The sequence below is a fragment of the Lampetra fluviatilis genome, chromosome 33, assembly GCF_964198595.1.
Source record: "Lampetra fluviatilis chromosome 33, kcLamFluv1.1, whole genome shotgun sequence".
Lineage (NCBI taxonomy): Eukaryota > Metazoa > Chordata > Hyperoartia > Petromyzontiformes > Petromyzontidae > Lampetra > Lampetra fluviatilis.
The window spans coordinates 6,585,716-6,608,327 of record NC_136307.1 but is presented as its reverse complement, the minus strand read 5'-3'; the positions used below and the strand labels follow the sequence as shown (position 1 = coordinate 6,608,327).

At 47.6% G+C, this 22,612-nt stretch overlaps 2 protein-coding genes and 2 non-coding genes across 4 annotated transcripts; 3 read left to right on the top strand and 1 right to left on the bottom strand.

The window, feature by feature from the left end:
- The first annotated feature begins 204 nt into the window (after window positions 1-204).
- On the top strand, window positions 205-5,042 carry LOC144944133 (pseudouridylate synthase RPUSD2-like). Its single transcript, XM_078872211.1, has 2 exons — window positions 205-1,631; window positions 4,158-5,042. The coding sequence occupies exons 1-2, from the start codon at window positions 213-215 to the stop codon at window positions 4,827-4,829; spliced, it is 2,091 nt and encodes a 696-aa protein (XP_078728337.1). The 5' UTR covers window positions 205-212; the 3' UTR covers window positions 4,830-5,042.
- A 1,530-nt stretch (window positions 5,043-6,572) lies between these two features.
- TRNAS-GCU (transfer RNA serine (anticodon GCU)) lies at window positions 6,573-6,654 on the bottom strand. The gene has a single exon. It is a non-coding gene; the product is annotated as a tRNA-Ser (tRNA).
- A 2,784-nt stretch (window positions 6,655-9,438) lies between these two features.
- Window positions 9,439-9,520, top strand: TRNAS-GCU (transfer RNA serine (anticodon GCU)). The gene has a single exon. It is a non-coding gene; the product is annotated as a tRNA-Ser (tRNA).
- A 3,180-nt stretch (window positions 9,521-12,700) lies between these two features.
- On the top strand, window positions 12,701-20,729 carry LOC144944000 (ADP-ribosylation factor 6-like). The gene has a single exon (XM_078871952.1). The coding sequence runs from the start codon at window positions 13,789-13,791 to the stop codon at window positions 14,314-14,316; it is 528 nt and encodes a 175-aa protein (XP_078728078.1). The 5' UTR covers window positions 12,701-13,788; the 3' UTR covers window positions 14,317-20,729.
- The last annotated feature ends 1,883 nt before the right edge of the window (window positions 20,730-22,612 follow it).

The window sequence follows — 22,612 nt, the reverse complement described above, 5'->3', positions numbered from 1 at the left end:
GGTGCTGTCAATAAAGTTCATTGTGAACACGCGAGAGAGAGAGAGGTCAGAGGTCGCGCCTAACGCGGAAGTGCCGTCCACGTGCACCGGCTCATCCACGTGCAGCGGCTCGTCCACGTGGCGTTGGGGGTCAGTGGGTCACTTGAACTCACCCAACAGGGGGGGGGGGGGGTGAGGGTAAGGGGTGGGGGTAGGTGACTCGAGGCCTCTAAATGCGCGTTCGCCTCGCGTCTTTAGCCACCGCGTGGAGCCGCAGCGAATGCTGGGCTCGGCGGGGCTGCGATCCGCGTGTCCGCGCCCCTATGCCGCGGAATGTCCTTCAAGGGGGTGCGGCTCGGGGCGCCGCGGACGACGCAGTCTTCAGGGTATCGCCGGCGTCCACCAACGGCCTGGCGACCCCCGCGTCGTCCTTTGTAGCGTCCACCCCAATGGCCTACGCGGCCGTTTCAAAGTCCACCATTTCGGACGTCGCAGTCGGCGCGTTGGCCGTGTCGCCCGCTGTGTGTCCTGTGGATGACGGTGCATCGACCGATGCCTCGTTGGATATTCTCAGCCCTCCCCGCGTAACGTTGACAGCAGACGCCGTTGTCACCAGCAGTGCCCCGTTGTCCATCGCCTGCGCACCGGCATCCACCGCCTGTAACGTGACTGCACCCTGCCACAGCAGTAGCACCATCGCCAGCTCTGCACCGTCCACCACCTCTTCCATTAGCAGAACATCCGTCCCGCAGTTAACCTCCAGCAGCAGCTTCATTGCCTCCGCAACAATGACCACCGCCATCCCAATGTGTACTACAACTACCACCGTGACCTCTACCCCAGTATCAGACCCGCTGTCCACCACAACTACCACCGTGACCTCCACCCCAGTGTCCATCCCGCTGTCCACCCCAATGTCCAACACCATCCCAATGTCCACCACCACCCCAATGTCCACCACAACTACCACCGTGACCTCCACCCCAGTGTCCATCCCGCTGTCCACCACCACCCCAATGTCCACCACCACCATCGCAACATTCACCCCACCGTCTACGACCACCACAACCACCGCCCCCTCGTCCACCCGCAGCCTACCCGCCCCATCTCCTCGCTCCTTCACGGCGACGCATTTCTCCGAGACGGAGTTGGTGCTCCAGGGCTCCCTGCGCAAGGTGCGCCCCTACTACGCGGACGCGGTGGCGCACTGCAAGGCGCGCTGGCTCGGCCTCTCCCTGCGCCAAATCTACGAGCGCGAGTTCCACTCGGAGACCGTGGCCTCGTACGAGGCCGCGTGCGCCGTGGGCCGCCTCACCCTCAACGGCCTCCGAACCCACCTGGACGCCGTGCTGCGCGACGGTGACACGATCCGCCTGCGGGCCCACAGGCACGAGCCGCCCGTGAGCTCACGGCCCGTGGTGGTGGTGGCCGAGGAGCACGATTTGGTGGCGGTGGACAAGCCCGCGTCGCTGCCCGTCCACCCGTGCGGTCGCTATCGCCACGGCTCGCTGCTGTTCGTGCTGGGCAAGGAGCACGGCGTGTCTGGGCTGCACACGCTGCATCGCCTCGACCGCCTCGCGTCGGGCCTCGTGGTGTTCGCCAAGAGCAGAGAGGCATCCAGGAGGGTGGATGAGCAGATCAGGCAGAGGCTGGTGCGCTCCCCGTTGCGCGTCGCTCATCGCTCGTCCTCATGAAGATGATTGATGAGGTTCCAGTGGTGTAAATGCTTACCCCGAGCTCTCATACTCTGATGGTGCATTGTCTTTGAGTTGTGCGCCTTTTGGCGTCATCTGGTCCAACACCATGTGAGACTAGGCTCTAAGGTGTGGACCAATCAACTTCAAGGACAGTGCATACATGATCAGAGTTATGTTTTTTGTTTGCATTATGACTGCAGGTATTGTGGTCTATACAAACATGACTCCTTGTAAATAAGGTGTCAGTTTTGTTCCCAGATAAAAGGGTAAAAAAACTATTATCATGATTGATGATGGCTTAATTTATCACCAAGTTTTTTCCGGGTCACTGATAGACTTAAGACTGCAGCCGGTATGGCACGCAACAAGTAGCAGTAGCGAGGGGGGGTATACTGGGTGTGGTGTGCCGGGGTGAGAATATATATTTTTTGTGTGGCCGATTCAGACCCGGCTTAAAGTGAAAAATCCTCTGGATGACACGATATGGCTGTGCGAGTCGGTGTCAGGCTTTCTCCAAACTTTCGTTCATCCATCGGGACCCACGAACACCGTGCATCGTACGGCACCACACTTTCCGAAGATGAATTAGAAATTGAGTCTTTTCACGCTTGCACCAGCCTGCTGATTGCTAAACACGTCCCACTTAAATACGGTCTTGACATTTTAATCGGCGTTAAATACGTCACATGGGACACCCAAAGTAGACACAGATCCAAGATATTTGTTGCAAGTTGAAGTCGGTGCTTTAGATCGTGTTTAGAAATCATCAAGTAGGTGCAGCCTATATATATACTTTTTGTACATGAAAAATAGGTAAATTCTAAAATACTCGTATAGGTTGATATCAATGCTGTGTCTCATCTGACGAAGTGGCCGAGTGGTTAAGGCGATGGAATGCGAATCCATTGTGCTCTGCACGCGTGGCGGAAGTTTGAGAAAACGTGGTAGAGATTGGTGATGGAGTTTGGGAAACCCTGGTAGAGATTAGAGTTTGGGAAACCCGACAGCGAGATATGATGCCAGCTTTAGGAGGCCATCCAATAGTGGATTTGCTCATGGCTGAGGATGATGATGTGAGAGTGCCTGATTGGCAATTGGCAGGCAGGTCGTGAGTTCAAATTCAGGCCAGTGGTCAACACAGTGAATTATCCCACCAGAGCCACAATCTCTACCACTGAGAAGTCCATAATGGTTGTCATGTAGAGAGATGTGCACGTGTCATCGGCATGTTGACTTTCTACCATTGGCTCAGAACCACCAACAGAGATAAGCAGTCCCCCATGCTCAATTGGATTAGGGAGACATTCGCATTTTTAATTGGTTTACAAATATATGGTTGTGCCTCTGAGCAACCAGCAGGGAATGCTGCCGTCCTCGTAAGATCAAGGAAGCTAAGCTAAATTGAACTAGGATTGCGCATAGATGGGGGACCACCATGCATGGTTATAAGGCTGCAGTGCTATGCTATGGTTAGCAGAGGGCAGTGCAGCAAATCCACTGCACTTGTACGCTTCTGCGTCTATGCTTTCCATGCTTTCCACTTCCACCAACCCCCTCATGATCCACACGACGTGGTGAAGCCCTCATCCACCAGTGGAGTGACAAAAGGGCTGTGTGGGTGTACGCTATAGCAGCAGTGATCATTGCCTTAACTGAACCCCGACTGATACTGCACGCCCGTCTTTTGTGACCTAACTCTGACACACCCACACAGTTGACACAATTCACAATCTCCGTCATCCTCTATTTAACCCCGAGGCTGTTGCTACAGCAGTGTGCAGCCTCTTTTGAAGGTGGATTTCTCACCCCCGCACACCCACCAGCTCTGTCATTGCACAATTCGCGTTGCCTTGTACAGTATCACTTAACCTTAGCACAGGTGAGTAATGATTCCACTGCAGTCGTGATAACCGCTGCTGTGCTACGTTTTATGATGCAGTATTCACTCGGGGCACAGCACTATAACATGCATTTAATGTATGGTAATGCATCCTGTTTATTGAAAAGAAATCACACACTACACCAACTTACGTTTGTAATGCACCCCTAACCTAACAAGCAGAAACAGAGGAAGCATGGGATGAAACAGGAGGAAGAGATAAAGGAAGCGATTAAGGGAGTCCTAAAGCACAGTTGCAGATTAAAGTTGCGGTGGCGCACAAAATACTTGCCACTAATGGTACCTTGCTGATCTCCCCAAGGAGCATAAACCATCATGCAAACTCCGGTTATCCTCGCAGCGGCTTTTGGTGAACCATCGAATAAAGACAGTCACTGCATTGTGCGCTTTCAGATGCACTTCTACGTCCATCTGAAACGCTCTTCCAATGTTAGACCACTGGAGCTCTGCACGTTCAAATCTAGTTCAACGTACATAAAACATTTAAATCCGAAATGCCTTCAACCTGTAAAATCCTCCCGGTGGGGGCCATTCACTGACGTGCTGACGCGTTGACCCTGCCGCCACGATGCCGCCCGCAGGTGCACAAGGAGTACTTGTGCCGCGTGGTGGGCGAGTTCCCGGCGGGAGAGGTGGTGTGCGAGGAGCCACTGTCCGTGGTGGAGGGCCGGCTGGGCGTGAGCCGCGTGGACCGCCTCGCCGGCAAGCCCAGCCGCTCGCTGTTCCGCCGCCTGCGTTACGACGCTGACGCTTGCGCAGGCGGCTCGAGCTTGCTGAGCTGCGTGCCCGTGACGGGACGGTCCCACCAGCTGCGCGTCCACCTGCAGAGCCTGGGCTTTCCCATCCTGCTCGACCCCTTGTACGGGTCGCCGGCATGGGCCAGCGGAGCGCCACTCGTCGACGTCCTCCGGCGCATCGCCGACGAGACATGCGAGCCGTCTGCGCGCTCGCTGGTGGAGCGGCTGGGCGCCGCCGATGATTGGGCGTGGGGGCGAATCCCACCGGGCGCTGGTGGTGTTCGTGGTGGTGGTGGTGGTGGTGACGTCGCGAGTGAGGCTGTGATGGCGGAGGTTGTGTGGCCGGAGAGAGACCCCATCTGCAGCGAGTGCCGGCTGCAGCGGCCAGACCCAAGGCCACGAGACCTGGGCATGTGCCTGCACGCCCTGCGCTACAGTGGGCCTGGTTGGGGCTTCGAGGTGCCCATGCCGGATTGGGCCGCACCTGATTGGACTGAAGACCTCGCGGCATTTTAAAGTTTGACAGCCGAGAACTGAGAAAATCTCTCATCTGGTTATGAGGGCATTTGTTTGATACAATAGCCATTCAAGTTTCCCATGTATGATCTCAATTTGGAAATGATTTTGGTGACAAGGTCAGACATACAATAAAACACGTGCACTGTAATGTGTTATACGTTAATGGCTGAAAATATTAAAGAACCTGGTGACTCATCTTCTTTAGAATTGGCCGGCTAGTGTAGTGACCTATCATCTGCTGTCCCCTCTGATGCGACTCGCACTGGTTTTGCATGTTGACGCTTAATAAATTTAAATTTTAACTCTGCCTCTTTGTTTTCCATCAATGATAACACAGGTCAACACACTTTTTATGGCATAAGGTATTCTAACGGTTTTAATGTAATTTTGGGGTGCTGATTCCAAATCTGGCATCAGTTTTGTCTATCACATCTGGTTTTTGAGATATCAAATATTGCATTTTCAATAAAAACTGCAGAAGAAAAATATTAAATAAATGTGGATATCTACATAAAATGATATTATAAACACACTATCCTAAAAATACAGCACCATATTTTAACACTAAAGCAGTCACTGACTCGCAACAACTTGCAATCATAAGTGACAGAGTTAATTTCGGGTAAAATCAATGAAAATGAGGTATGCCGATAGCATAAAAATGAGATGTGATAGAGCAAATCTGAGATCAGATTTGGAATCAGCACCCTGAAATTAGTCTAGAACAGCTGCAAAAGTCCAGGCCAGAAAATAATGTTTTTTTTTTGTTGACCAGTGTAATCTTACATCTGTATTCCAGGATATTTTCGCAGATCTGTTTTATGCGGTGCTTGAAGATCAGGCTTCTATCCATGATAATCCACCAGATATCTTGGAGAGGGGTCACAGTGCACTGCGCTACCACAGAAGGATACATCAAGGGTGGCATCTGCTACATGATTGTCCATGTGGAAAGAGCTTATGATGCTTTTGGAGGGATTTGGTCGGAGTCTCCAGCGGTGGAAGTATTCGGTAACAAATAGACCCCCTCAATATTTCAACAGCCGCAACGCGTGTGAATACGAGCCGATGTTGAACGAATAATGTCACGAAGCAGTCCTTAAAGAGCCGCAGATTTCCTACCCCTGGCCGCGAGACCACGGTCGATGATGAGATTGATTCTAGATTTGAAGTTTTCGTGACAAGGGATTCATTTTCGGTAAAGTCACGTAGGTAAAATAATAATAATGAATGAAAATAAATAAATTAAATCACGACGTTTCGGAAGCAACACAAGCCTCCGTCATCAGGTGTAACTGCTCCAGTAAAATCACTGTAGCGTGTGAAGAGGCACAAGCTACAGTAATTTTACTGGAGCAGTTACACCTGATGACGGAGGCTTGTGTTGCTTCCGAAACGTCGTGATATAATTAATTTATTTTCATTTATTATTATTTTATTATTATTTTTCCTACGTGACTACCGAAAAAACCGGAGAGGATGAGATTGATATTGAAACGCGTCGAATTACAATTCTTGCACGCTTGGTGGCAGCAGATAGCATTGCTCCATTGTTGCAGCGTTGGGAATGGTGGTAGGCTAATGAGAGCGACGGGAATGTTCATACTTTTTTATGAAATGGAATTTGCTGTCCATTGGGGAAGGAATATGATAAAAAAGTAAAAGTAATTTGGCTTACGACCGGTGGGAAAACGGAGGTGGGGGGGGGAGTATGGGTATGTTTAAACCCAAAAAAATTGTCGACGAAGGTGGGATTCGAACCCACGCGTGCAGAGCACAATGGATTAGCAGTCCATCGCCTTAACCACTCGGCCACCTCGTCAGATGAGACACAGCATTGTTATCAACCTATACGAATGTCACCAGGATGAGGATTTTTTTCCTCCATTGGATGCATGACATTTTTAATGATCTTGATTTAAAGCTTTCGTGACTGCAGGAATTCATTATTTTTCTATCTACGTGACTTTAACGAAAGACCCAAAGAGTATTTTGAATGATGTAGACAATTATTTACTGGGGCAATTTAAATACTGTACCGTACTTTACGATGTGCTACTGGTCGCTTATATTAGATTTACGTCGATTGCTTATTTTATCGATGCAAGTGCTGTGCAGTTTGACTGGGAAGCCACACAGAGGAAATTGGTCATTGAAACTAGCAGGTCCATTTCGGCTAATTTAATGCAATAAAGTCGTAGCTATTAGTCAAATAAACTCATTTATAAGTAGACTAAGACTCAGTTGGCAATGGTGCACAAATAACAAAAACTCATCACATTTGTCAAAAATACTACAGTACAAGGAACAATGTAGAATTGGTGATGTATCGGGCAATGTTCCCTCTTGATTGAACAAAGACACAGGGCAGAGCGATACAATGAATACTAGTTGGAAAATGTATTCTACACCATGGGGCACTGATAAATATACAACTTAAAAAATATTTCCTGATGCGTGGTTTTCAAATTGTCATATGAGTGAGTACCTATTAGATAATTAACATTAACAGACAAACCGTTCAAAAAATAAAAACAAAATTCACGCACGAACTCATATTTGTATCATTCCTCGTGGCCCACGTGCGCTTTGCTATTTGCAATTTTGTATTTGCGTGCTATTTCAGAACAGCCATTGCCCGAAACGTCGGCTTTTTGTTGTTTATTTTAATTGCCACGTGGTGCGTCGAGTGTTATGACGTACATCGCCGCTCTATTGTTGCGTGTAGCTTGATCACGGCCACGTGATCACGCTTCAGTCGGTGCAGAGGAATGTTGATGATTATTATTTTGCTGCTATACATTTCCGCGTGATAAGCCACATTTGTGGTGGCCAGGCCGCTTCTTAAAAAAAAACAAGTTAATAGCTCAGTGAGTTTTACCTGGTAAGATAAAAAAAAATGTATATAGTTTCGTTTTATTGGTATGTTTTTTGAAAACGTGATTTGTTTACCTTTCCTATACGTTTGAACTCCTGCCGTGTCTTGGTATCGTTTGTTGTTGCAACGTTCTGCACATTCCTTGGGAAAGGGCTTTATAGCTCATCGGATTGCTCCGGCATAAATAAATATGATTCTGGTGACAATATGGGACCTTTCTTGCCAGTATCAAAATATAACAACAGGTTTTTCCCTATTATATATAACGAAAGCTGTCTCTGGTGTGGACCAATCAGTTGCAAAGTATCAGAGCACTTTTGATTGCATGTCCACCACAAACACTCGTGTTTAATGCGGACAGGATTCCTTGAAAAAGGATTACGTTTGGATGTTTTAACATCTTAACGCAACTGTTTTATTGCCAAGAAAGGGTAAAACCCTATTGTTATACTTTGTTATATGATTCTGGTGAAGTGGGGTCACGCCTGGGCTCGCCCCTCAGAGGAATCCCCTCCCGTCTGAACGGGTGGCGCTCCCACCCCCATCCACCCCCCAGCGGTCGCTCCCCATTGGTCAATTTGAATTGTAGGGGACCTGCTCCATTAATGTCTGTGCTATATTTTAGATTTCTCGTTGAGAGACGGTTGCCTTTTCTCTAATTTCTCTTTGCTTCGTTGATTGTAGTGTATTGTTTTAACTCGTTCTGTTTTGCCTCTGTCGTTTTGGTGACCCTCCCCCTAGGCCACTTTTGCAAATGAGACTTATTTTGGTTTTTATATTCTTGGTTCTTTCGGTAAAGTCACGGAGATAGAAAATAAAAATAAAATAAATAAATTTTTCATACAGTCCCGAAAGTTCAAATTTATACTGGTCTCTTTGAGTTCTCACCGGGTCAAACGTACATTTGATTTGACAGCCGGTAATAAAAAAATATATAACTCGTTCGCATGAGCGAGTTGGATAGTGGCATCTCATTTCCATGAGGGGTGGTGAGGGATTGACGATGTCTTCATCCAGCAGTGGGTAGATCATGGCTGGTGATGACGAGGTGTGGTGTTTCCAACGTTGTGATTTGGTTTCTGGATTGAGCAACTCTTTGGGCTTCGCTCGCAACAAAATTAAGTTCAAAGCGACTCGAGAAAATCTGGCAACTTTATTAGGCCAATATATTATACAATTTTTATTAGCGATTCCAGCTACGTATTTAGGAGCCTGTATAAATTCAGCACGTCTAATACTTGGTCAATTGTCTAGTGACATTATTTTATCAGTTCACGATGCTTAATGCAGTACCAGTACTTGGTAACTTAGCAAGTTGTTGTTGCTAGACTTTCAATGTCAATCTAAGAGACATTGTTGCTTATCAGTTGATGTATGTCAATTGTTGCATGTCATTTGTTGCATTAAAGTTGATGCATGGTAGTTGATGCATGTCAGTTGATGCGTGTCAGTTGATGCATGTTAGTTGTTGCATGTCATTTGTTGCATGTCAGTTGTTGCATGTCATTTGTTGCATGTCAGTTGTTGCATGTAATTTGTTGCATGTCAGTTGATACATGTCAGTTGAAGCATGTCAGTTTATGCATGTTAGTTGAAGCATGTCAGTTGATGCATGTCAGTTGTTGCATGGTAGTTGGTGAATATCAATTGATGCATGTCAATTGATGCATGTCAGTTGATGCATGTCTGTTGATGTATGTCAATTGATGCATTTAAACTGTTGCCCGTGACAAGGTGGCCGAGTGGTTAAGGCGATGGACTGCTAATCCATTGTGCTCTGCACGCGTGGGTTCGAATCCCACCTTTGTCGAACGCGAGACCCTTTTTTTACACTCTTCTTGCCAGCTCTTTTGTAATCCTCCTTCTCTTCACAAAACTGGCTTTGTTTAGCATTGGTTACGTAAGGTGTTATACAATACGGGAACTGTTTGTATCAGCGGCCGCTTATCAAAATGCTGTACAGACACACTTGTGCATGTTTATAGACGGAGAGATAAAACCAGGAAATTCTTAAGCCTGGAGTTGAACAGGGCTCGGGATGTCTCGCATGTACGGTTTGGGAATGGGGTTCCACACTCCAGGGACGAAGTTTGAAAATAAACAACGTGAGAAACATGTATTGTATACAGTGACATTCATTATTTTTCCATTGTTCTTTGGAATGTTGTGTACTGCACTTAGAGCCGTCTCAATCCACTGCTGGATGAAATCCCTTGCCTCCCTCCCACCCCACAACATTCGGATCCTGGGGTTTATTTGACCATACCTTGTACAACGCGGATCCATTCATGTTGGTGATAGCGGGCCAGCATAGACTTTGGATCAAACTACAGCGCAACAATCGTGTTTTTTTTTTCCTGCACCCTCCTCTGTCAGTGTGGGTAGGTGGAGATAGGAATCCAAGACCGATTCTGATATCACTCGCCACTGATGTTAACCATGACCGGGAATCAAACTCAGGTCTCTCCGGGTTTATGGGGCATCTGCTCCACATCAACTTGCGTGTAAAATGTCCATACAGTACATGTATATATACACACACACGCACAGGATGCATTACCGTACCTAAAATGTACTTTTATAGTGCAGTGCGCAAACACGGCACCATTAGAGCATCGTAATGGTTGCATTACTCACCTGTGCTACGGTTAAGTGACATAAGGCAATATGAATTGTGCAATGGCAGTGCTTGGTGGGTGTGCAGGGGTTAAACATCCACCTTCAAGAGAGGTTGCACACCGCTGTAGCAACGAGGTTCGGGGGGTGGGTGGGTGAGAGATTGTGAATGGTGCGCAATGTGTGGGGTGTGTCAGAGTTGATGTGAGGGACACACTTTCACAAAAGGCACGTCACCGATCACTGCCACTATTGTGTCCACCCACACAGCACTTTTGTTACTCGACTGCTGGACGGGGGCGAGGGGAGAAGGGGCCTCACCGTGACATGCTGGGGTTGTTTGTCCATACATCACCACGTTGGTCATTATGGGTGGGTGAAGGCGGGGAGCACAAACGTGGGAGTACGGTAACACGACTGTATTTATATGCTTAGTTCTTTCGGTAAAGTCACGTAGAAGGGAAATAATAAAATAATAAAAATAAAACATAATACAATAAAATTCTCACGACGTTTCGGCCACAACGCAAACAGCCGTCCTCAGGTGAAGAAACAGAGCTGTCGGAAAGACAGCGTCCTAATGAACACTGCCAAGCTTAGCATTACTCACCTATGAATCCCTGCAGTCACGAAAGCTTTAAATTAAAATGTACGACTGTATTTGTTATCCACGACAGTCTATAACAGCCTGCTGTGTACGGTGGTCGCCCATCCAAAAAATATCCAGGGTCAACTCAGCTTAGCATTCCAGAACTTTCGAGATCGGGCGCTTTTCGAGTGACTTTGTCATCGACTGCAATGTGAAGGAATGTGTATAGAGTATTGTATTTGTGTTTGTGTTGGGGTTAATACTTCATTTTACAAATACGCACAACAACTGTAGTTTCTTGTAGCGAATAAATGATGTAGGATTTTGAACGGTACTGAAAACATGACGGGTTGGGTCTATTGGGGCCGAGACCGCATTTTATTCAAGAGGGATGAGACTGTTTTGCCAGTGATGTCAAGGATGTGACTAATAGACTTTAAAAGGCCATCAGAGAAAACGGGCTGGGTGTGGCAATGGTAACGTTAAGGATGACAGTTTTTGAGTTATCCCCCACACACCACGGTAGCAATACGGTACAATGTTTCAATAAGGTGGCTCGATCGTGAGACCACTAAATGTGGCACGGTTAAAGAAAGGATGGCAACCCTGTGAAGTTAGTTATCCCAAATACCAACTAAAAACGTGGCCCTATGCAGTGACACACACAAAGCTCAACCACAATATCAGGAATGTTTGGTAGAATAAAACGATTCCCGGGCGTGGCACGGTCAAGGCCGCCTTGTCAAGAAGAAGAACAACAACAAAAACACAGGGAAGACACTCGACCGCGAACAATAGCTTGAGGGTTAAATAAAGGACGTGGTTGGGGTAGTGTGTAGGGGGGGTGAGAGAAAGACTCCCTTGTGGATTGTGGCAACAGAGTAATTAATTGAAGGGGATGTGTGTGGTTGAGTTGGTTGGCGGAGAGAAGAGAGAGTGGTTGGGGGTGGTGGTGGTAGGGGGTGGTGGTGGTAGGAGGGGTGGTGGTGGTAGGAGGGGGTGGTGGTGGTGGTAGGAGGGGGTGGTGGTAGGAGGGGGTGGGGGTGGTGGTGGTAGGAGGGGGTGGGGGTGGTGGTAGGAGGGGGTGGTGGTGGTGGTGGTAGGAGGAGGTGGTGGTGGTAGGAGGGGGTGGTGGTGGTGGTGGTAGGAGGGGGGGGGTGGTGGTGGTAGGAGGGGGTGGTGGTGGTAGGAGGGGGTGGTGGTGGTGGTAGGAGGGGGGTGGTGGTGGTAGGAGGGGGTGGGGGTGGTGGTAAGAGGGGGTGGTGGTGGTAGGAGGGGGTGTTGGTGGTGGTGGTAGGAGAGGGTGGGGGTGGTGGTAGGAGGCGGTGGGGGTGGTGGTAGGAGGGGGGGGTGGTGGTAGGAGGGGGGTGGTGGTGGTGGTAGGAGGGGGGTGGTGGTGGTGGTAGGAGGGGGGTGGTGGTGGTAGGAGGGGGGTGGTGGTGGTGGTAGGAGGGGGGTGGTGGTGGTGGTAGGAGGGGGGTGGTGGTGGTGGTAGGAGGGGGTGGGGGTGGTGGTAGGAGGCGGTGGGGGTGGTGGTAGGAGGGGGGGGTGGTGGTAGGAGGGGGGTGGTGGTGGTGGTGGTAGGAGGGGGGTGGTGGTGGTGGTAGGAGGGGGGTGGTGGTGGTGGTGGTAGGAGGGGGGTGGTGGTGGTGGTGGTAGGAGGGGGGTGGTGGTGGTGGTAGGAGGGGGGTGGTGGTGGTGGTGGTAGGAGGGGGGTGGTGGTGGTGGTAGGAGGGGGTGGTGGTGGTGGTAGGAGGGTGGGGGGGGGCGGGGTCCCGCGTGGTGTCTCGCTGCTGAACTCTTTATCCGGTCACTCCACCGCCCACCGCCGCCTTGCGCCTCGGCCGCTCGTCTCGCGGCTCGTTTCCCGTGCGGATTAAAGCAAAACGACTCGACGACGGCAGAGCGATTTGGCGGGCAGGGACGGGTCGATTCGACCGATTTGTTTGCGCGATTTAAGCGGAAAATACCGCGAGGCGGGCGGGCGGGCAGGAGACGTCGGTCGGATACGGCGCGCCGAGCCCGGTTAGGAGGCGACGAGACTCGCGAGGTTTCTAGGAAAGACCGTAGGCTTCGAGGCCTTTAGCCGGCAAAAAAAATTACGGTGTTTAATTTTGCCGATTTATTTTAGTTTTTTATTTAAATAGCTTAGCTTTATTTCGCCCCTTTTTAAACGACATATCGTTTGTTTTGTGATAGAACGGTGTAAAATGTTGGGGTCGTACGCCGGTTAAAATAACTATACAGTACACAGGGAGTGCTTATTACTGTGTATGGCATAGACAGGTAAGAGGCAGGAGAAGACCGCTAACTTTCCCTCGTGTCGTTCTCAGTTTAGTTTAAAGAGTTTTGGGTTAATAGTACCGCTGTTTGATTAAAAGTGCGGTAATGTGTAAATGTTTTATTTAGGTCACGTGCGTGGTCACAACTGCAGTACCGCATCTCACGACGACGATTGTCGATTCATTCGGGGCGACGCGAGTTTTTAGGTCGCACGACTGTTTCGACATTCTTCTCTTACTATTTTAACGTAAGTCATTTTAATTACAACACTGTTAGACATCTATTTGCATACAAACGTCTCGATTTCGCCCGCTTTGCGGTTCATTATCCGGCAGGAGTGTGCGATACGAAAGGGCGGATAGTTGAGTACTGTACACGTGCGGACCAGCAGTTTCCTCCTTTGTAAAAACATTTTTTTAATATTATAAACAATTTACATTTTCACAGTGCCGCTGTTTTGAAAGGTAGAACATTAATAGGCGCGCGGCCCTTTGATTTCAACCTGCTGCGAGTAGGCAGCGCGTTGGTCAGCTCCCTTGCGGCAGTTTCACATCGGCTACCACCCCCGGGGGGGTGGAAATCGACCAACAATGGGGAAATTCCTCTCCAAGATGTTCGGCAACAAGGAGATGCGTATCCTCATGCTGGGCCTGGACGCTGCCGGCAAGACCACGATCCTGTACAAGCTCAAGCTGGGCCAGCCCGTCACCACCATCCCCACGGTGGGCTTCAACGTGGAGACGGTCACCTACAAGAACGTGCGCTTCAACGTGTGGGACGTGGGTGGCCAGGACAAGATCCGGCCCCTCTGGCGGCACTACTACACGGGCACGCAGGGCCTCATCTTCGTGGTGGACTGCGCCGACCGAGACCGCGTGGACGAGGCTCGGCAAGAGCTGCATCGCATCATCAACGACCGCGAGATGCGCGATGCCATCATCCTGGTGTTCGCCAACAAGCAGGATCTGACCGACGCCATGAGGCCCCACGAGGTGCAGGAGAAGCTCGGACTGACCAGGGTTCGTGACCGCAACTGGTACGTGCAGCCGGCGTGCGCCTCCACGGGCGATGGTCTCTACGAGGGCCTCACGTGGCTCACGTCCAACTACAAGTCGTAGCGTGGATGGCGTGCGTGGCTGCTCAAAAGGACTCCATCGTCGTCGTCATATCGTCATCATGATCGGCGGCAACAGATCACTGCACCAGATGCCACTTACCACTATTCAAGGCAACCGGCCATCGTCAGCCCGATAGGTGAGGAACGCACCTTGGACTGCTTGGGCCACTGGCTGACATGTCAATGTGTTGTGCAGTGTGGGATTTGGTGGACACAACCACTACCGTTCAGCAACATTGCCGCCCGCTCACGTGGTGAGGAGATGGAGACATTTGGGCCACCGTGGAGCCGACATTGGTTTGTCCCCTGTGAACTGGAGATTTGGTGGCTAAAACCGATCGCCAGCATTTTTCACCTGCTCACCGGGTGAGACAGAAACACCATCTGCCTGAGCTCAAGTTGCCATCAACTGAAGCAGCAGTGTGATGAATAAAAAATATAAAATCATTACTTGCCACCAACGCCTGCTTGTGCAGAGAGCTAACACTGAGACACCTGAATCTGCATTGTTGGTTGCCAACATTTACACACCGTCATTCGAGAGGAAACCTGACTGCCGGGCCTCCCTCATGTGAAGTTGATTGGTCAGGTGTTCGCTTTGTGTGTTCAGTGGAGGTGTGGTCGTCTATCACGTTGCTGCTCACCAACGGAATTGAAAATATTAAGATTGATTTAGCCCTAATTTGGGCTGAAGTTTGTTTTTAGTGTATGGTGGCTAAACCCATCACCAACATCGCCGTGACCCACGAAGCCGCAATGGGGTCAATGACAAGAAACTTGATCCACCTTTGTTTCGAAAGAATGAAGTTGATGTCTCATTTACCCCAGGTTTTTGTACGAGTGGATGGTGGCCCAATTGCCATATTTATCAACCAAGCTTGGGTTTCTGACAAGAGTATTTGCCAAGGCATCTGGTTCTGCCTGGTGTTGGAGTAAGAAGGCAGGTTAGCCTTGTCTATGACCGAGAAGCTGCGTCACCTCACATTTCTTCCTGGTGTTTCTGAGACAACGGTGAACCCAGCTCAGCCTTGGGACGTGAACATTTCCACCGGGCAGACTGCTCTGCTCTCCCGTCGTCGACAACTGAGAACTCTGCTGTCTTTGCTGACCCCTTTGTTGCTCTCTTGAACTCTTGAGGTGAAACAATCTCTTTCAGGAACAAGGTGGATCAGTGGAGTGGCACCGGTCTTAGAGGCCAGAGGGACCAGGCTTGTCTCCTGCCACTCGTTGGACCTCTTTGACTGTACGCTGCTGTCTCTACACCTGGAGTACTTATACCACATATTTCGAATTATGTACGATGTGTTTGACGATGAAAATAATGGTATGACAAGCACATGCGTCTATTTTTATATACGTGTAAAGTTGTACTTTTGAGTGCGCTTCTCAAACAGTACCTGGGTTCTAAATGTGGTTCAGGTCTTTGGCTCTCGTGGTGGGTTTTATGGCCACGCTCGATTGTTATTGTATTCTCTTAAAACGAGGACACACGTGCACACAATCATCACTGAGCGAGATATCTAGTGCAGTATTTGCAGTATTTTCTGACTTCAAGATTTGGGTTTTCATTATGTTGTGTAATTATTAGGACTTACGAGAGCTGCAGTTTAGGGCCATAACGTTTGCTCAGCAGTTACACGATTGCATATTCATTGGTAACCAACAACAAAAAATCCATGTGTTGAGACTGGCACTTAATGACCACAATTGTGTGTGTGTGTGGCTGTGTATGCTCGTGTAGATGTTTTGCGTACATTTGCGTGGGTTGTGTGTATGTATATGCTTGACATTGCTTGAGGTATTGAAATTGCTATCTAAGCCCAGGAATGGTTCTGTCTTAGGTCCACGAAGCTGAAAGCGAGTTCCTGGTGGTGTTGGGTGGTCAGTGTCAGCATAGGGGAGACGAGGGGTTTTCGAGCCATACGTGGTTCTGGCCATGCCCCAACACCTTGTGCTGTGCCGGTCTGCTGAAGACGTGCTCATGAACCAGCACTTGTCCCAGCAGTCATCAATGATGGATCTTTTGTGTTCATAAGTTCGTGCGTGCGTGCTGGTGTGGCTGTGTGGGTGTGTGTATGCCTGTTATGTTGGCAGTTGGCTGACTGCGCAACTGTCGGGGTTGAACTCGTAATAGCTCGAAGCACACGGCGACGCAGCGCTGCTGTTGAAACTCTGCCGCTCGCCGATGTTTCCACGAGTTTAAAATCGTTTTAATCGCAGATCGTACAAAAAAAAACAGAGATCGTAAAGTAATAACACAGTACTTAACTTGTGTCCGCACGAGATGGGTCTAAAACCAGCGGGTTCTAATAGACGCTGCGTAAATAAGATATAGATTTTATTATTAAATGTTATTATTTTAAAGAAATAACTTGTACAAATGGAATTTGAATGTCAAGGCGGCGGTTTAAGGCGTGGGCGTTTTCGATTTGAATGCGGCTTTCTCTCGTTCCCAGCGATACTAGTCAGGAGTGTGGTTTACAGTGATCATTTGGCCCAGCTGGAAACCACATTGAAAATACTTGATCACCTTCGTCGTTTAAGTAACACTGCCTTATGATGCACTGAAAGATACATGGCAAGCTACTATCCCAGTCGGTGGTCTCTTCTTGCTTTGTCATAGTACGGAGCAGACAAGTGCCATCGGCCAAAATGTTAGCTTGCTCCTGTTAGCTTTGTTTTGGTTTATAAGGCTGTGTTTGTCCATAATGACAGTGGCACTTTCAGTCGGTGATTATGCTCTGTTGCCTAGGCAGTCCCTGAAATGTTATTTGCGATGGCATGGTTGCGCATTTACATTTGGCATTTTACTTTTTCTAATAAGTGACGCCACACGAGCTGAAAAGGAACACCTTTCTGGGTCGATTTTAATGGTTCGTTTAATTTAAATCTGGTATCATTTGTGGTGATGCAAATCATGGATGAACCGACCCCACTAAAATTGATCCAATTGGTCACATTGGAGAATTAAGCCAATTGCTATACAAAATAGATTTTGGGAAAATAAATTATGTGCTTGAACTTGTTTGAGCGAATTGAAACTGGAAACCCATGATCCTGTATCACAACTTGGAGCGATACAAAACATGTAGTAGACCTATCTGACTTTTAATAAAAAAAACTGAAATTAGTTTTCACATTCAAAACTTCATTCGGAATGTTAAATTGGATTCGCCATTCACTTGTTCACCTGCGGTACAGGTATATGGTTCCCAAAACACTGACGCTTTTGTTGTTCCTTATATACCAATGTACATTGATGCTATTAACGTGTCACAGTCACCTCTTAAGTAAATTGGTTGTGTGTGGGGTGATGCTTACACTCGACTGACCTCAAATGCATGGTGTGTAAGGTCATACTTGTTTTTTAAAGGTCTTCTAACTGGCCAAAAAAAATTTATGTTGAACTTGGGGGATCATACAACATTACACCATTTTCACATCATGCATGGGGTATTATACACTGTTGCCTATCCTCACACCCCTCGAATTTTCACCAAATTTATTTTGAAAAAAATACATTCGCATGTCTCCCCTCTCCCATCCCATGGTTGTGATTTGTTTACGTGTGATAAATGGTGATGTTGAATGATCCCTAAATGCGCTGAATTTGTGATCGCGAGAAGGCTGCTTCTGCTGATAACTGGCAGCAAAACCAACAGGTTGCTGCTATTTTCCGTGAAGCAGTGTTTCTGTCTTCATGCAGTGATTTTTTTTTTTTTACAAAGCGACGGCCGACCGTTTGCTGCCCTGTCGCCTTGCTGTCGCACGGTGCAGTGCTGTGCTCTACAATTTCCAGCCAAAGCTGCGCGCGACAAAGGCGTGACATTGTCGATGGGCGAATCGACAATGAGTATGTTGTCATATCCTGCTTTGGCCATGTAGGGGAGTGCCATTAGCAAGCGAAATAAAAAGTGATGTCATTATTACTGGCCTGTGCTTTTATAGATTCAATTTGAGGCCATGGTAAACGGGGGAAATTGTCGCAGACTTTGGTTACCGGCAACACGTTTAGTTAAGTTTGTTCGGTTGATTATTGTTTAACCAGCTGAGAACATGAGAGACCAAAATATTCTTATTTGCAAGAGTGATTTGGGGCATTAATCTGCGATGATTGCTGCTATATATAATCTCGATTTGAGTAATTTTACAAGTAACTTAGAATTCGACAAATTTCAATCCTATTGCGAATGACGACAGAGGATCTTTACCGTCCACTGTTGAGCAGATGGTGCGTATTGTCGTGGTTGTTACACCCACGGTAATGACCAGGGTGGCCGCTGAATTCGACCCGTGAACTTTTGCAACAAGTGGCGAATGCGCCACCGCCAAGGCCATTCTACTATTATGATGAGCAACTGTGGCAACCTGGTACACGGCAGTGGCACAGAGTGATGATGGAGTTCTGTTCAGGCATTGGAAAAATGGTTGTTTGAAGACGTGATGAACATTCAAACGTCATGTGTTCGTTTTTAATCTGATTGTAAGTGTTCATCCGAGTTGCCCATGAGGGGAGCCAGCAATCAGATTTTTTCCATATTTTTGACAATGCTTTTTACAATGGAACTATTACTGGTGAAATTGTCAGACACTCAAATATTGCTTTCAAATGTTCCCACTGTTATGACCTTTGGATGCTTCGGGTGACAGTCGAAGTGAATTGCTGGTTCAAAAAGGTGACTAGAGGCTTACCTGTGGGAAATTTAAATGGATGTGCTTTTATTGTGGCTCTGGTTTTCAATCAACTCCATGTAAACACTCGTTGTATTGGCCTTTCAAAACCACCTTGAGATTGTGTTTTCATACATTGCTTGCGTGAACATCAATCGTTTGGAAGTTCCACCATGAGAAAACGCTTATTTGATTTGGTGTCCGCTTTCTGTTGCTCTGGGCTGCTCTGTAAAAACCGTAACGTGTGAGCCAATACGCGTTCCACAACTAGACAAAAGGCCCGATTTGTAAGGCTTTAGTGATGGGGCATTTTAGTGCCATAATGGGCACGAAGGTCATATATCGGGACTGGTTTTTAATCTGCATCTCGGATTTAATCGCTTAATTGTATTGTTTTAATTTCCTCACTTTTATTTTTTATAATCTCATCACCATTACTGCCTTTTAATGTATGGATCTTTAAAAAAAACTTTCGTTGCAAAGTGAATTGAGGCTTGTTATTCTGTATCAATAAGTTTATGATAATATAAAATAAAATGCAACAACCCTGTTTCGACTTAACCTGACAGGTCATGCCTATCTTTCACCATGGTGTAAAATGTGCCTCGCAGTTATGCGAGCAGAACGTTGGCCTCCACGTGGTGACCTGCACACCGTTGACCCTGTCACGTTGGGGTGTATCGGTGCTCGAATGTTCTCTGTAACTCCAGGCCCTGGGACCCACCAACCAAACCAATCTTTCCAATCAGACCGGTAGAGAGAGTGTGTGTGTGTATGTATATATTGTGAACTTCACATATCGGCCAATGCCCTGCATTTCAAAGAGTAACATTGGTAGACTTGGAAAGTTGGAGCTTGGTGGTTCACCAAGCCTGACTTAAAACTGCTGCTGGCTGAGAGTGGTGGTGGTGGCGGCAGCATTACCCACCTTTTGTTAATCCAGCGACTCGGAGATGGGATTGGTAGATCGTATAGGAGTTCTGAATTTCTGCTTCTATAGCAAGAGATGTGGTGATGTGCGTAATGTGCCCATTTGCTGGGCTATAGGATGGGACTGTAGGGGTGTATACAGAAAGTAGGTTTGTCCTGTTTTAAGCAGAGGCTTAGGGCCAGATTCACATCTTGACGAATCGTTCAAAATGCGTGACCTTGGTGGTTGTCTCCAGAGTTATTAATGGAGACCTGGCCACAATTATGTACAAATAAAATCGGTTGAAACAAACATTTTCCAACATGTGAACTGAGTCCGTAGTATTTTCCTATGTGTGGGTTTTCTCCAGGTGTTTGTTTCCTTCCATAAAAAACGCCATGAAACAGGAATTCCTTAAACGTGTTAAGAGTCTTAAAAACTGGAGCTTTCCATGTGAAGAAATATAAGCCATAAAATCTGATCTTTCGCACCAATTTGGTCGCAAAGCATTGTTCATCGGGTCAGTGTTTTTTTCCATCTTATTTGAAGACTAAAAAAAAAAATTCCGACACCTCAACTTTGTACCGCAACTTTGGATGTTAAATAATATTGTAACGCGATGTTTACATGCAGATGCTTGCGTTCATTTTCCGAAGGGTTGAGAAGAGTTGCTTTTAAGAAAGTAATACATGGTTTTATGAGTAACGATTTTGAGTGTGAGTTGAGTTTGTGCCCTGTGCTTTACCAGTGAATCCTAATTCTTCAAAATACATGCTTGGGTTTGGCATATTAGTCCTAACACTTTTACTGAATATTAAGAATCCTATTCGTCAGTGGCTGAAAGCCTTGCTTGGTATTAAAATTATCACCGAACCTGAGCCCAGTATGTATGTTGAACTTATTTTGCACCGTACGCAGCCAACCGTGCTAATCTGTGATGGTGGATACCTGCGATCTGGGAAGGGGTTGTGGATCACGTGGATTTGTGTAACTCCCAAACCTGCTGGGTGGCCACGAGATAGCAGTACAGCAAATAGGTTCATGAACAGAGCTGTGCGGAGCTTTGAGTGTCTTCTTACAGGTGTGGGGGAGCAGTGGCTATGGCGAGTAAGTGGCGAGTGATATCAGAATTGGTCCCGAGCCTCCCCTTTATCAACCTTCACCGACTAGCATAGTGAAGTATGGTGAATCAACCCTCCCATAGCCAATGTGGTGTGAGGTCTTCATCTAGCAGTGGATTGATGAACAGCTGTATATTCCGTATTATTTCTTGTGTGGATGTGCAGGTTTCCTCCCACATACAAAACAATGGAATTTGCTGAAAATCTCAATGCAGGATTTTCCTAAAAATGTATATTGAGACTAAGTGAGGCTGTCTTAAAAAAAAAAAGACTTTTAACATCCTCACTATGATTGATATTGATTCTTAATGTTGGGATATTTTAATTCCTTACAGTAATCACAAATATTTCTCTAATTTTACTTTTCAGTCTCAGGCACCATTGAATTAAGTTTTTATTTTTTTAAACCCATGCCAACCAAAACACCTGTCATGAATGCATTTCTTACTCTGAAAACTGCAATTGTACGCCAATCTTTTTACAATATGACAGCGCAGTATGGTGTCTGGTAGGGACCCGAGGGATAATTGATGGCATTTGTCAGCTTCTGGCTGCCGATTTTAGCAGCAAACAATTAAAGCCGTCACTGCAAAATCGTTGTAACGAGTGGATGCGAATAGCCCTGCTGTTAGTGTCGTCACAGCGCAACCACTAACTGCTGGTGAGATTTACTAAATGGACGCAAAACTACATTTTTCCGTTTGTACATCTGCCAATTATATTCCAACTATGGTATCGGCGTTACGTCACAAGACGAGGGCATTTTCATTCAAAACCCACGCAGCTGGCAGTACTCCACCCTACGTCAAAGAACGGGCCGAGATCCGTGGTCTTCATTGCGGCCCCTGACGAGCGGGCCCCGACAATACACAACACGTGAGAACATCACCCCATCATGGCAGTCAAACCCAATGGTTTAAAATGTGGTGGCCCTCACACATTGATGTCTTATTGGCGAAAGTGGCCCCCCATTGAACATGTGTGGAGAACACTGCCCCAGATGATGGCATCACAAACGAGTGAAGTGACTTCAGGAGGTCCTCTATCCACGTGAAGGGCACACCGTGTAAGGGCAGTGTGCTGCTAGTTGCAGACAACTACTCACGACGTGAGTCCACGTACCTCTTGGCACACTGCAGTGGCGTTACGAGTGCCATAGTAGTGCACTCAAGTCGTTAGATTTTTGGTTTGGTCTTTTCCACAAATTGTATAAACGTCATGCAGAGCTGTGCACCACCCCGTGTCAGAGAATGGCCTGCAGAAGAAATATGTCCGAATTAGTTTGAGAAATGTCTTTCGGTGACCTCTTATCTACAATAGGGGGCAGCGTTTTCGCACCCGTCCTGTTCCGGAGTTAAATGTTCCTTGCATGACAGTTAACCAGAGGTCGCAACCGGGTACCCGATACCCGTACCCTACCCGATACCCGGCTACCCGTACCCGGCCGGGTACGGGTACCTGTTTGCGACCCTGGTGCGGCCGGGTACGGGTACGGGTAGACCGTGAGTCACTGGTGAGTAACTGTTTGTCACTCATTTCCCAACGTCTTGTCTCTTCTCACAATTCAAGTTCCTAGAATCAACCCACTCGCGCCT